This window comes from Callospermophilus lateralis, chromosome 4, assembly GCF_048772815.1.
Source record: "Callospermophilus lateralis isolate mCalLat2 chromosome 4, mCalLat2.hap1, whole genome shotgun sequence".
Classification (NCBI taxonomy): Eukaryota; Metazoa; Chordata; class Mammalia; order Rodentia; family Sciuridae; genus Callospermophilus; species Callospermophilus lateralis.
In genome coordinates, this window is record NC_135308.1 from 22,127,753 (window position 1) to 22,143,759 (window position 16,007).

Genomic DNA, 16,007 nt, shown 5'->3' on the forward strand with positions numbered 1-16,007 from the left:
TTTGGCTGTTTGAGCAATATAATGGGGACAAACATATGCATGAGCCACTTTTAAGCACTATCTCTCAATTTCTGTGTCTAGTCACTGTACAGAAAGGGTTTCGGTGACCCAGATGGTCTCATGTGATAGAGTAATCTAAAGTCAACTATCTGGTAGCTAAAACATAAGAAGAGATTTTTACTCACAGAATCCCCATCATCATCTCCAACCCCAAATTCTCAATCAGAATAAACTTTTTTTCTTTCTTTTTGGGCTGGGGAGGGAACCTAGGACTTCTGAGCTACATCCCCAGCCTGAATCAGTTCTTAACAGAAGGTCTTAGCTAAATGTTGGTAGGAAAGGGGAAGAAAAAAAAAGACACAAATTAAGACCACAGGGGATGGCTGAATAGTTTAATATGTTAAAGAGTGAGCAGCAAGGTATCAGTCTTCACTGTGTCTGCCTTTAGGGAGTTTATTGAATGTGCTTTTGTGACATAATTTATAAGGAAATTGGTTTTACTCAAAAGGACATTTTTGCTTTATGTTTTGTAGCACCCTTGAGTGCTTAAAAAAAAGGGAGAAGGTAATTCCATTAAGCTTTCAATTTTCACAGGCAAAAGAAATGAACTAGATGTGATTGGAAAGATAAGGCGATGGCCTTCACTTGAACTGACCTTGCTGGGGAGGGGGCAGTGGGGGGGACTAAGAATCATGGCCTTTGTTCTAGAGATGCCACTTCATGTTTAATTAGAGGGCTAGAGTGTCATTTTCTTCCCTCTAGAAGCCCTAATCTCAGTTTGCTGAGAAAATGACCAGTTAAATTCACCGTGGGCCGGTCATCTGACCATCATGCCAACAGCTTTAGGAGTCACGTGTTCATTCTGGGGACCCTACATGGACTAAAGCTCGCAGCCAACGTTAAAATCAAGACACATGTGCAAGAGATATGCCCTGATATTCGGGGAATATGCATCTCTGCTTGCTTGGAAGTTCATGGTCCACACAGTCAAACCAAAAAGGCTTCATTAGGTTCCCCCAATACTCTCTAATCAAATCTAACCTTTTTGCCTATTGTTTGGAGCACATGGGGAGGAAGAAGCCATTCAAAATTAAAGAAAGGATCTCTGGGCTGCGATGCAGCTCAGTGTAGAGCACTTTCCTAGCATGTGTGAGGCCCTGGGTTCCATCCCAAGCACTTCAGGAAAAAAAAAATTAAGAAGAGAAAAAATGGTATTGCTCAAAGTTAAGTGTTTTCACATATCTGGCAGCGTTTCTAACACATTGAGTTCTGTGATCCTTAATGTATAAATTGCCTCCCTGTGAGAGCTGGATACAGTATAGCGATGCCGTGTTTTGTGTTGTTTTTCCCTTCTTTGAACGATCTTTCTTGAAAACTGCACTGCCTAATACTGTAGCTATTGTCACTATGGCTTTTTGTATTTAAATCTAATTAATTTAAACAAAATCCAATTATAAAAATAAGGAGCACCTAATTTCAAAATTACAAATACCTTAACCTCTTTTATTTTTAAGAATTTGTCTTCCAGATACATCTATTAATCATGTATAAAATAATACTATCATATTCATCTCAGTCTTGCTTATAATAACAAAATATTGGAAATAACCTGAATGTTCACCAGGAAGGCACTGGTTAATTATGTCTTTCTTTTGCTGCAGATGTGTGGCTAGTGAATCCTTGAAATGTGGCTATTGTGACTGAGGAAGTCACGTCCCAGGTAGCATAAGTCCTGGACCCATGCCCCATGGTCTAAAGCCTGGTGAAATTATTTAATTATCGATTGCTCACCCTGTCTTGCCTGGGCTTTCCTACAGAAACCCCCAATAAAGGCAGTGGGATAAACATTCCCTTTGCTTCTATTTTTTACTCCCACCTCTCTGATGTCTTTCTCATGACCTGTGTGGTTCACAGTGCCTCCTACACGAAAATCACAAGTTCAAAGCCAGCCTGGTAACTTAGTGAGGTCCTGTCTCAATATAAAATTTCAAAAAGCTGGGCATATATACTTCAGTGGTAAAGTGCTTGCCTAGCATACATGAGCCCCTGGGATCAATCCCTAGTACTGAAAATAAAACAAGATTAATGTCAGTTGCATATCCCTTCAACCTAGTTACTGAGAGTCTGGATCATTGCAGAACAATGAGAATTAGCAAGAGTAAGATCCATATGGTGTTTCTGAAATGGAAATCCAATGAGCCAAATCGTAAAGTAATTACACTTGACCCTTGAACAATTTAGGGGCACCAACCTCCTCATGGAGTCAAAAATCTGAGTGTAACTTTAGATTCCCCCCAAACTGAACTATCAATAGCCTGCTATCAACCAGAAGTCTCACTGATAACATTAACAGTTGATTAATTCATACTTTGTATGCTATATGTGTTGCATACAGCAAAAAAAAAAAAAAAAAGTGAGACCCACCAGAAATAGCTTTTTCCTTCCACACACAATTTCCTGGAGAGATGAACTACTCGCGTGGAGATGATCAGCAGCACACACAGTTTTAAGCAGATAATCCTAATGCTTGAGCGCACTGCAATGGCTATAGGAGGTGGCTACAAGATTATTATAGTTCTACAGTTAATCTTATGCAGTTATGATATAAAGATAACAATGTATCTTTACATTTGTTTGCATTTCTCTCAACTGTGAATGGGGCCACATACAGTGTGCTTAAGTTTTGATAAAATTTAACTTTTTAATAACAGATTTGCATGTATTTTATGGTAGTAAATGACAAAATAAAACTGTTATCTACACATACTTTACACACCATGACATACCTAATTTTTTTCTTGTTTGAACAGGTCTAGCCTGTGATGTTTAGCACAAGTTTTTTCAAATTGTTGCAAATCTCCAAACAAAGAATCCCTTTATGTATGTGGACCTGTGCAGTTCAAACCTGCATTGTTCAGGGGTTAGCTGTAATAGGAAGTCAAAGAAATGTTCATTTGTAAACTAGAGACAGGGTATTTTAAAATTGTCACCATTTACTTTGGCTGGTTACCATTCAGTCTAATAGCTCCTTTCTACCTCTGGTGGCGATCGCTAAGGGGCAGGCAGAGCAAAGTCCCCAGCACTCCCCATTACATTCTGGAGCCACAGAAGTCAGTGAGGGTTACTCCCCTCAGCCAGATCTGGATATTGGCTAATCTCTTTTGTAAATGTTTATTTTGGGAAGCTGGCAAACTCTTTTCCTTGGAAAGGAGAAGTTTTCAATAGGACTCCATCTTGATAAAGACTTGCTTTAACTGGTTCAAAACACATTTAAAAAAAAATTTTACATGGATACATACTTGGAGTTGCACAACTTAGTTAAACATCTATTAAAAGCACTTTCCAAACTTGAATACCAGTGTTGTTCATAGTTCTGGATTAAAACATTCACCTGAACTTGTGAAGATATAAAAATGTTGTCTTAAGCTGGGTGGAGTAGTGAGTGCCTATAGTCCCAGCTACACAGGAGACTAAGGCAGGAAGATCATTTGAGTCCAGGAGCTTGAGACTAGCATGGGTAACATAAGAAGACACCGTCTCAATCAATTAAATAGTCAAACAGTCAGTCAATCAATCAATCAATGATTGTCTTATTATCATAGACAATTCAATGCATAGCAGTTGGAAATATCACCTTCCTTTGTTCCTTTTGAATGCAATTAGACTCCATTACTATATATTGTGTACTCTAATAAAGTGAGATAAAATATTTGAAACTAGAGAATGAATTTAATGCCACATATAAATGTAATAAAATTAAAAGTTTCAAAACAGTGACATTTTCTCCTTTGCATCTCACCTTACCCAGTGGGATAGACAGACCAGTAATATGAAGAAACTAGTAATTGACTTACACAGATGATTACAAAGGTGATTTTTTGGTAAAGCCACAATACAACCTGGAATGCCTGATTTTTAATTCTGACAAGTCATTTGAGAGTAAGCAAGAATTAGGAAAAATATTTTTGAACAAGAATTATGTGGTCTTTTCATTTCATGGAAGATTAAAATCATAGTAGGTCTCAGGATTAGGTCCCCAAGCCATGTTGAGACCCAAGAGTTAATATGGTTGGCTGAAGGTCTGCTACCCTTCCCATGGCTTCTAGCACTTACCAGGCTCTTTAGTAACCCTGAAGGGGGAGGGGGAGCAGAGATGCTATGCAGTATCTTGTGAGACCTTATAGATGCTTTGCAGAAGACTTCAAGACTTCTTGGAGGAACTAAACAAATAAGGTTTTTTGTTAGTTGGAGAGGTCAAGTGTATAACCACCAAACTGTTGCTTGCAGACTCCTGCTGTTTGAGGTGTATGCAAAGAATTTTTATGAAACAGAAATCAAGTCAAAAGTGTCCTAGGTTAAAAAAAAAAAAAAAAGGAAAATTTTAAGGACTGACACAGGGGACTTATAAAGGTTGAACATCAAATTTTAATCTTGAAACGTTTAATCTAGTCCTCAAATTATTAACATGAAAAGGAATGATAAATTATAATTTTATCATTACCATATCACTGTGTAACAAGCCCTTGTTACAAAATCCATCTACTGTCTCCAAAAAAACCAATAGAAAACCCATACATTATATTACCTAATGATCTATTAACAGATGAAATTTTAACCAACTTTATACCAGGAAACTTATTAACAGAGGTACCTCAATCACATAGCTTAAAATATGAAGAAAAGACAGGTAAAAAAATTATCTTAACCTGTAGTAGTCTTTTTACTTTTTAAAATTTTTATAAAATACACTAATTTCCCAAAATAAAGAATATTATGACACATTGGTGTCAACTTACACAGATGAAAGCTGGCATCAGCTTTTTTTCCTAACTAAAGTTCATTTCACCAACCTTTATATATTACATGAATATCCCAGTAAAGTATTTTTTCTTAAAAAAAAAAATTCAACACACAGGAACATAATGTACAGTGTTTTATAAAAAAAAAAAAAATGGTTAACTTAGGAATGATTTCATTTTCAACCACATTCTGTATCTTTTTAAGACGATGAAACTTCTTGCTATTGCAAGAAGACTTTTAAGTCCATGTTTCTATTTCCCAGCATTAATTCTTAAAAGTGTAAAAAAAAAAAAAGGTTTGTTGTTTCTTTACTTAGTTCCCATGAGAAAACTGTGGTAACAACCTCACCACCAGGCTGCCTTCCCTCCTTTTGTTCTCAGGACTCCCCAGGTCCACGACTGCGTGGCACCGTAATGAAATCGGTGGAAGAGGCCAATGACATCAGCAAATGGATATAAATATAAAAAGGCAGGCTCAGCTGGATCCTGCCACAATTGTAAGGTGTGGGCACACTGGCTCCCGCCAAGCCTTCCCACCAGAGCTTCCAAGGAACAGCCTCAGGAGCAGCCTCCTGGATAAGCTCATCCTTTCCATCTGTCTGCTGGGAGGACACAGAGCATTTTCAGTCATGACTTGTGTGATGGCTGATGGACACCTTAGCCAGAGAGGGAGCGAGTGTGCTCAGCAGACCTTGGTCAGGAGAGGCTGTGGGGTAGAGAGTGCTGTTTATTTTACATTCCCTGCAGTGGTCAATGCTGAATGCAAACTAACCTCAGCAGAAAACGGCAATGAACTATACACACCATGCACAGTCCATGTTACTGTGGGACTTGGCAACACATGCAAGACGGTGGAGAAAGAGCCACAATGGATGAACGTAAACTTTTCACAGTGTTTCTTACAGCCTTTGACCCGAACACGAGCGCATCACTTACCACCACATCTCACAAACGTTTTACTGTGTCCTGGGCATGCAGATCACTTGGGGTAAAATGGAAATTACATTTCATAGCCATTCTCAAGACAGCGAGTACAACGTCAATGTTCCCTACTTTCCAACCAATGAATTGAGCTGCTTCTGTTATAAAAACTAAATATTATTTCTGAATACATTTCTAGTCAATGCTTGTGCTTTGTTTTTCCTTACCACTGGTTCCATTCTAGGGAAATTTAAAAACCCATAAAATTAAATTGAGGACCAGGTCTTCAGGTTGATTCCTGATCAAACTAGAAAAAAAGGATCATTAACCTTTCTTCTCTTGAGTTTTTCTCCCTACCCCAGGCCCTTTCTATACTGATTCAATTCTATGTTTGGTTTCCCAAAGAGGAAAACCCAAATTAGAGAACTGGCAATTCTGTCTTAGAGAAGCAAAATATAATGGTGGGGGGCAGGGGTGAGGGAGGGAAGATGCATTCGACATCAAAACGAATCTCTCACTCTCAATAGGAGATAATCCAGCTTCTCCTTGGCTCTCAATTCATAAATTAATAATTTCTTAAAATCATAATCCAAAGAATTTATCTATTACAAGAAAAGTTCAAGTTTAAAAAAAAGCAAATAAATTAGTTAAGCCTTGTAAACAATTGTCCATTTTAGTTAGACATCTTTCAAAAACAAAAAAGGTTGCTCAGTACAAGGCACACCTTACAATCCCAACTGAGTGGTGAAACCTAGACACCGGCTTCGCTCTGCTGGTTGGTGTGGCTGTGCTGAGGCTCTGGAGCCACATACCAACCCTCTGCTCAGCTCCTGACCCTTCGAAGTCCACAGATGTGCTCTTTCCATCAAACTGCTTTGTGCTCTTTTGTTGTGTGATGTGATTTTGAGTCTCCCCAGTGTTTGTCTCCTCAGATGTTTTCCACAAAGCTTCCTGGGAAAAGGCCAGTTTTCCCATTGCGTTGCAACGTGCCTTTGAACCAGCCATCCTCTCGTTTTTTATGAACAAACACAATATCTCCTTCTTTAAGTTCAAGTTCTGCCTCACTCTGAGGAGGATAGGAAACCACCACCCGGTGCCTACAAGAGAGAGGGAGACTTTGGTTAAGGCCATCAACACAGTGATAAGAAGGGTGCACTTGTCAATCTGCATGAGCCTTCAAAATAAACAGAATAGGAAACAGCATGAATTTGTTTATAAGGGTCTGTAAAAACTCAAAATACAGCTCTTCTCTCTCAGTAGAGATTTGCTTGGCATTAATGTGTTTGGATATGTGCATTTGTCCACTACTGATGGTCCAGACTGGTTTATTTGGATGACCTATGCAGGAGAGCCATTTGACCCCTCACAGTGTTTGTATGTTGGCCCTACAAACTGGGAAACTGAAAAGTCTTATTTAATTTCCCAGAAGTTTCCTGCCCTCTACTCCAAGAAGAGAGGAGTGTATTTATTTGGTGAGACCAGGAGAATAGCTGAGCATCTGGGTTCGAGCCTCTTCGAATTGTTTGCTTTCAGTAGGCTGAGTGGGCTCTGCTCTGCCGTACCTTGTAACCAGAGAGGGGTCAGGGTCAGGCCTGCTTGCTGGCAGTACATCTGAAAGCCTGTGTCTTTGCATCTCTTATTCTGGGACTTGGCAGGAATGCTAAGGAAGTTCATCTGCTTTACACAGCCACAATCTCTGTTGGAAAGGTAGCCCAAGGCCCAGACTTGGAAGGGAGACTGTGGCCACAGATTCAATCCACCACCACCATTAATGAGTTTGACATTCTGTTAGTCTCAGATCTGTGCCTATTTCTCCTTGTTTCCCAACTCAGCTATCAGTGGGAAAGGTAGAGTTAGCACTTAGACACTCCAGCAGCTTGCTGGTTTAATATTTCCCATTTCCTGCCTCTTTGTTGCTGAGGCTCTCTGCATGAGATTATTCAGCAGCCAAGAAAGCCGGAGGAAGGTAACTTAGTTTAGGTTCTATATTCTTTTAGCCTTCTCTGTTTATCCAGTGATATTTCTTTCCTTTACTCCTTTTGCTTTTTTCAAACAAATGGTGGGGGATGGGAATGGTGGTGTATGGCAGCCAACATCCCATGGGGTTGTAGTGATGCTTGCCTTCCTGTATTCTCAACACTTGTGTAGGCTCCTCCCACAACACAAAGGGATGACCTGTCTGCTGATAACGTATTATGAAAGTGACAGCATGTGATTTCTGAGGCTAGATGATTAAAGGTATGTGGCTTCCAGTTTACTTTCTCTTGGATCATTCACTGTGAGAAAAATCAGCGGCCATGTTGTAAGGACACTCAACATCCCTACAAGGCCACTGCATTGTAAGGAACAGAAGTCTCTTTCCAAAACCCTGAACTAGCCAGCCAATAGTGATATGAATGAACCACCCCAGTCATTCATATCCACTTATATTTACAAAGACCATACATATATAAGACTATTATACTATTTAATACACACACACAGGCTGTGTGGCTACTCAAGCAAAAGTACAACACAGAGGTGGGTTAGCTGTTTAGAAAGGGTTAGCATTTATAAACACATGTGTCAGGGTTCAATCAAGCACAGACTTGGGGATGAGGCCTGGCACTGTGAGGAAAGCCTTAGCCTAGGGGGTGAGGTGACAAGTTTTTAGGGACACATGGAGCTGCTTAACTTTGGGTCAGTTATCTTAGCTTTCTTAGTCACAGTTTCCACATCCATAGAATAGGACTATAATGAGATGCTTTGAATGAAGCCCTCGTATGGCAACTGACACAGAGTTCAACCCCAAAATATTAGCTCCCACTGTGATCATATGGTTTATATAAGAGTAGGCAGGGGTCTGGCACTTCTTAGAGGTAAGGTTTGAAGGATGGACCTCTAATGAGGAAACTCAGGCCACAACCTAAAGAATCTCCTGATAATAAGACTTCAGAAACTTGAGAATGATCAAAGTTTTAGAATCCTTTCTCTGACAAACAAATTCATTATGGCTTTATCTGAAGGAAGGATGCAGATGAGATTTCTCAGGTCTGAGGCCAATATGCTGGAAATCTGGGTAAAAAGAAATGATGGAGTTCCCAATTGGGGCAAGTTAAAATTTAAGTAAAGCTCTACAATTCTAGAAGAAAAAAAAAAAAAAAAGTACAAATGATTCCAAACATATTCAGAGTAGATCTCTTATGAGACCCAATTCTAACTGGTTCTCTGTGAGCTGCCTTAAAGGTAAAATGGAACCAAAATAGTTTGAAAAATTCGAAGTGAATTAGATTAATATCTGCATTTTATAAAATGCACTAAACCAATTTTGTCAAAAATTTTTTGAACTAGAACTGCTGCTGGGCTAAGAACATAATCTTCCTGCCAAGTTCCCAGTGGGAGCAAATTTTCATTGCTCAGTTATAAACCTCTAGGGGGTGGAATGAGAAACTATGTGCATAATGGAAACTGTGACACAATCTTGATCGTATGAAGACTACCAGGTGCAGCGGTGACAGACTCAGAATTCTTCCAGCTCAGATCCTGGCCTCGAGCCTTGTGAGGTGGTTTGCACAGTTTTCTAATACAGACTCATGTGGCCAAATTCTGGGCACAACAGGCCAACTATCTCAGGCACTGAAAAAGCTTTGCCAAGTAGAAGGTTCACAGACCCACAAACAGCTGTAAGGCCCAGCTGCAGAGAGGCCCTTCATTCATATCTGTGCCCCGCCCTCTGCCTCACTTGGACTAGGCCTGTCTTTATGTGAACAGGGATTTGGGGCAGTTCTAAATCTCGGGAGTTCATGACTTCCATGGCACCTGCCAATCCACTTCCTTAAACTTGCACCCGGTCTACTCCTCTTCATTATCATTGTCACCATCCTGGTTGGTGACTTCATTAACATCTACTTCTTTCCTGTCTTGAATCTCTCCCTGTCTCCAATTCAGCCTACACATTTAATATTCTTAAGTGGCAACTCTATTTGTAGCTACCCATTGCTGAAAAATCATTAACAGCTCCCCAATGCCTGTAAGGTTAATCCTAAAACTAGGTCCAGAAAGCCATCAATGATTTGGCCTTAATCTCTATCGCTAGAGCTGCCATTATCACCAGGAATGTACCAAACACCCCCTTAAGCTGGAACACGTTTCCCAGATGTGGCCTCTGCTTCTCCCACTCCACACCTTGCTCGTGGTGTGGTTCCTTCCTCTGGGAATTTCTTTAACAGCATCTCTGCCCATCCACGCCTTATCAATCTCTCAAAACCTGGCTCCAATTCTCCCCTGTGAAATCTCCAGCCCCATGGCTGGAAGTAATTTCATGCTTGACTAAATCCCAGAGGCCTCCATGTATACTTCTCACGGCACTTAGCACAGTCTCCACTGTATTATTAGCATCCCTGTCCCTGTCTCATTTATTCTACCAGGACCATAATCTGCTTGAGGGGTGAGATGATGCTAAATCCACTTTATGTCTCACACTACCAAGCAGAGTTATATATAGTGACTATTGTTAAGTGTGCACCATGATGCAAAGGCCTAACTACACAGTAATGCTATTTTTTAAAATGTTATTTTAAATGTTTCTTTAAAAGGAATGAAATCCAGATACCTGCTACAATATAGAAGAACCGTGAAAACATCATGCTAAGTGAAATAAGCCACACACTAAAGGACACACACTGTATTGTGAGACACCCAGGACAGTCACTCACAGAGATGGGAAGGAGAATGGCAGCTCAGGGCCTATGGGAACACAGACTGGGAGTTGTTGCTACAGGATAGAGTCTCAGAGTGGGACGGTGAATGTTTCTGCAGATGGATGGTGGTGAATGGTGGTAAACAACGCACATGTACTTGATGCTGCTAAATTGCACATTGATAAATTGGTAAATTTTATCTGCAATCTTACCACAGTTCAAAAAATGAGATGAACAAATAAAAAGAATGGAAATAGTAGAAGAAAGAAAGGGAAGAAGGGAGAGAAGAAACAAGCTAACTTATACCACAGTTGCTGGAAAGTTCCCCCGATCTCTTTGCACAAAGAACTGTGGTGTAGGTGTGGGGTGTGGCTCAGATCCAAATGGGCCTTTTCATGGCTGTGTGGTTCACTCACCTTCCAGGGACAGTTACCAGGGTAAAATTAGAGAAACAAGTTTCGCTGCTAAGTAAAGAAATTCCACTGATATCCAATGCCAAACCTCCTGATTTGGGCTACGGTAGTCTAGCTTTCACCCGTCTTTTATTAGTACACATTTTCTATTTCCTTGATTTCTCTGGCTTTTCTTGTATTCTCTGAAGTTCGTGGATTTTCATTTCTAATCTCCCCTGGTTTAGCCCAAATTGGCCTCCCTGTGACGCTGGGAGCTGCTCAATCCATCACCTTGGCCTGGGTGAGTAACCATCACTACTTTCTGCCAGTTGCCAGAGCCCGTCTAATATCCAATTATGCATTTCACTCACAAAACCGTGATAGCTGGCTTGGTAGCTTGCTCAAAGCCCAAGTAAATTATGTCTGTCGCTTCACCCAGTGGGTTCATTGTCACCGACTTACAGAAATTAATCATGCTGGTTAAGCCCGACTGCCTTTCTATAAATCTATCTATATCCAATTTGTTTGTTTCCAAGTATTCTAGCCTAATCTCTGATCAAAGATCATAGGTTTTTTTTTCCAATTTAGGAGATGGGCTTATAGGTATGTGATTATCAGTTTAATTTCTAAACTTAAAAATACGTGGAGACAGCTGACTTGCTGTGTCTCCCTAAGTCTCATATATATATATATATATATATATGTATGTATATGGGGGGGGCTGTCACACATACTTTTATTTGCCATCTCTTCTAAAATATTTTATTTCTACTTTCTCTTTGCAATTTCCTAATTATTTTTTCTCAATCCTAAAATAGAGCCTAAAATATTTGTTCTATTATTTCTGCTGTCATCAATTATACATTTTCTGCCTCCAGGAAAGAGTGCTATTTCTTGCTTGTTTTCTTCAGTCTCTCTCACAAACACAAAAGAATCCTTTTGTTCCTTAGAGAATTCCCTCAGCTGACACTGAGACCTGTCAACACACTTCAAGGTTCGTCCTTCCTTATTATGAGACTGCTTAAGTCTTTACATCACATGAATGCTTCTCTCCATTGACAGCACTGGCTGGCAGCCCCAGTCACGTCTTTCTTTCTCTTTCACTCTTTCTTTCTTTCTTTCAAACTTTACTCATTTATTTATTTGTTTATTTATTCCTGTTACTTTAGATTTATGGGTCATGATTTGAGAGGTTTAGTGCTGGCTCTTGTTATAATCTGTAGGGATCCCTATCTCATATTGTCCCAATATTATAGACTAAAAATATTTCTATAAAATTCAATCAGTAAAAGTTCTACCAAAAGAACCCTGGGCTTCTGCATTTTGAGAGGGCAAGAACTGTTGATGTTTATATTGTCAATCAAGGAAGCACAACATCTTCAAATGCTTTCTGAATCATACCGATATGAAAGTTGATTTTTCCTTCATATTAAGCAGTAAATACTTTTTGCTGTGGTAAAATTTTTGAAATATGCAAACAGGTAATCTCTAAATTATATACCTGGTAGCTTTTTATTTTTCCTGGTGCTGGGATTGAACCCAGGGCCTCACATGCTAAGCAAGTACCCTGCCATTGATTATATCCCCAGCTCTCCTTGGAAGTTTTCTATTAAAAATTTCATTTCTGGTGGATAATAGCCCATTTTCTTACGTTTTTACAGTCAGGCAGACTTAAGAATCCAAGCTAAATAAATACGATTCTCATCACTGTATGAAAGTAAAGGGCTATGAGAAGTTGGTCGTGCTAGCTATTGTATTTAATATTCCACTGAACATATGAATTATAAAAATATAAACGTGGGCAGAAATCTTCTCCAAAGACCTATTTCCCACTCCTAAAAATTGAAATGGTTATATTAAAAACGTGTGAGAGAATTCCAGAGTGCCCGAGCCCATCTGTCCCATCATTAAATTCTCCATGTTCCCTGTCTGATGTGCGTCCCTTGCTCCCTGAAACGCCATCACCTGTCTTCCTTAGTAATTTCTCCTTTTCAGGAGTGCTGAACAGCAGGAGCCTGCTGTTCGAAATGAGCCCCTCTAAGAGGAAAGGGCTGGAATGCAGAAGCCACAGAGACTGAGGACATCTGGCCACTGAAAAGGAATGCATAATGGGGTAGGAGGCTCGCAGTGCCTGAGTCAGGGCCTGGGGAGAGTCTGGGCAAGTGAACCATCCCTGGAAACAGTCACACAAATACCAAAATGACAGAGAAAAGAGGACAGCGAGCCTCACGGAATGCAGGAAACTGCAGATCATGGCCTGGAGGGAAACAGGGAGCCTTTGGGACCAAAAGAAAGTACACAAGTGACTGGACTATCTCCAGGGACAGGACCTCCTGTCCCTGGAAAGCAGAGTAACAGCACTGCAAGAAAAAGCCTGCCGCTCAGAATAGAAGATCAAGCGAAGTCAGGACACAACTTCAAAGCCTTACCAGAGCACAACAGACGAGAGAAAGAATGATTCCAAGTGTAAGGAGGAGACGCTTTTTTAGGGTAATGTCTCCTTTCACAACTGGTTTTATAAGAATCAGAATTATTATTTAACTTTACTATAAAAACATACACTGTGCATTTTGTACTAAATGCACATAGGTTGTTTGAAGTTTATTCTTTTCCATTTTTCATAGTTTTTTCCCCATATTTTTAAATTGGTGCACTATAGTTGTATATAATGATGGGATTTATTATTACATATTTGTACATGCACACAATATAACAATAAAATTTGGCCAATATCACTCCCCTGCACTTCATAGTTTTTTTTAATATTTCTTTTTAATTGTAGATGGACACAATACCTTTTATTTATTTATTTTAATGTGGCGCTGAGGATGGAACCCAGTACCTCACTTGTCTATGCAAGAGCTGTAACACTAAGCTCCAACCCCAGCCCTCATAGTTTAAGTAAAAAAGTATGCCACAAAATCATATAAATGAGGACTTTAGATTTTGATAAGCACAAATGTTCACATGGCTCTTATCTGAAAGACAAAGGTTAAGTGCTGGGGACTTGGCTCGGTGGTAGAATGCTTGTTGGGCATGTGGGAGGCCAGATACTCTCCAGCACAGCAATAAATAAATAAATAATTTTAAAAAAATGCAATGGTGAGGGGCTGGAGTTGTGGCTCAGTGGTAGAGCGCTTGCCTAGCATGTGTGAGGCACTGGGTTCGACTCTCAGCATCACATATAAATAAATGAATAAAATAAAGATCCATCAACATCTTTAAATTTTTTTTTAAATGCAATGGTGAAGTGAATTTGAGTCATTTTAAAATATAGTGTTTTATAGTAAGATCTCAGTTCTGTAACACAGAAAATGCTTTGAAAAAGGCAATACTTCCATGAATTCAAGATTTGCTTCTTTTATGAAATGCATGTCACGAGGGAATGAAACTTACAGAAACAAAGAAACAGCACTTAAAGCAAAACGTTTGTTATTTGATGTGAAGATAGCACACTGCTTTAGGGTTCCTCATGATGTTTTCCTGGGTAATGAATAGTATTTCATTCTCAGTTTGTATAATCCAAGTAGACTTTGTCTCATTAAGTGTATTTTCCTTCCTAACACACTCCTAGAATCCCACTGGCTGTATCAAACAGAACTGCTCCTGTTTCTGATCATTATTCAAGGCCAGAACCACCAAAACAGACCTCATTATTCTGAGTGTACTGAACCAAGTCACTGGGTCAGGAGAAGAGTCAGAACTAAGACTGGGGACAGCCACACTCTTCTGGGTCAGGAGGAAGAAGGAAAAGAATTCTCTAGCTACTTTAAACCAGCAGGTGATGATATCAACTTTTAATAAATGCAGAGGTTAAATAGAGAGAGTGACTGCTGGTAATGGAACAGAATCAGGAAGAAGGAAGTAAATATGAGCGAGTTTCTGGTGACTGACAAATTTCATCCGCATCCATTCTGAAAATAAAGAAAAAGAAGGCCGGAGACCAACCCCACGGAAGAGCTCTAGGGATGGGGGGAAAGGAGACCAGAGTACATTGCAGCAAGTGAATAGAGTCAGAGCTTGACCGTTATTACAAATTCAGCTAAAAATAAGGACATACGAAAAGATCTTAGATATCAGACTGTATTTTCCAGCATAAAGCTTGCTATTCACTTCAGAGTTTTCTCCTAGAACGACAGTGAACTCACCTTTCACAAACAACCGGCCTAGAGTCATTTGCAACAGGACCCAGGGAGGAACATGCCTGACGAGGAGGTGGCGCGATGGGCACTGCGGAGTCCAGGGAGCTGGTCTTCCGATGGAAAGCATCCTGGGCCAGGGCTGCCCCTGCTGGTGCCGCGGTGACTGGGCCATCCCCGTCCACGGGGCAGGAGCCTGCTCGACCGTGGCCTCCCCCAAGGGGTAGCTCAGGACCCACAGCTCCCTGCAGGGGCAACTCGCCACCACTCAGCTCCATTTCCAGGGTGGGCGATGCTGGAGGGGATACTCGGGGCTTCCGTTTGGTGGAGGCACCAGACAGCAACTTCAATAACCCCTTTTTTTCTTTCTAGAAAAAGAGAAATAGGGACAGTAGTTGGAGATGGACAGCGCTATTGCTGCTGTAATCTATAGGTCCCTCCAGTTTCCGCTTTTCCTTGGATCTTTTGAAACTGTTTGTTGATACTTGGTTATTGGTAATCTGGTGACCAGTGTTTGTTTGTACAGGGTTAAACCTGAGGGTTGCTGCTGCTTCTCCTATTCAGCCTGCATGCTTTTGTTTGTTTTAGACATCCTGTTGTTCATTATCATCTTCTACTGAGGTAATGAAGATAAGCAGATAAAAAAGATAAGATAAAGCTAATTCACAATAGGAGGACACTAAGGAAGAACGGAGTTACCTTAGATTAGGTAGAGGGGAGGACAAGGGAAGGTAGGGGAGAGGAGTGGATATGGGAATAGGAAGTATAGAAGAATGAAATAGATATTATTATTTTATGTTTATATGTGACTGCATGACCAATGTGATTCTATAACATGTATAATCAGAAAAATGAGAAATTATACCCCATCTATGTATGATATATCAAAGTACATAAATGCATTCTACTTTAACAAATAAAAAAAATTTTTAAAGATAACAAAAAACCCATCAATTTATCTCAGTTTGATAAAAATCTAAGTGGATATTTAAGGATAAAATGAAAAATTCAGATGATAGATTGAACTGTCTGAAATTCTGCCTATCCTGTTTCTACTGTGAGGGAGCTGAATGAAAT

General features: G+C 40.0%; 1 protein-coding gene across 3 annotated transcripts in view; it reads right to left on the reverse strand.

Moving 5' to 3' along the window:
• Nucleotides 1-4,454: 4,454 nt before the first annotated feature.
• The window catches only part of Sh3rf1 (SH3 domain containing ring finger 1), a 159,987-nt gene continuing 148,434 nt past the window's right edge, over nucleotides 4,455-16,007 (reverse strand). For 2 of the 3 annotated variants that reach the window (XM_076852357.1, XM_076852356.1), the window contains 2 exons: nucleotides 14,940-15,298; nucleotides 4,455-6,817 (listed from right to left, as the gene is read on the reverse strand). In XM_076852357.1, coding sequence (XP_076708472.1) covers nucleotides 6,649-6,817; nucleotides 14,940-15,298 — 528 coding nt within the window. In that variant the 3' untranslated portion in view covers nucleotides 4,455-6,648. The remainder of the gene's footprint in view (nucleotides 6,818-14,939; nucleotides 15,299-16,007) is intronic. The other variant, XR_013091106.1, reaches the window with a different exon arrangement.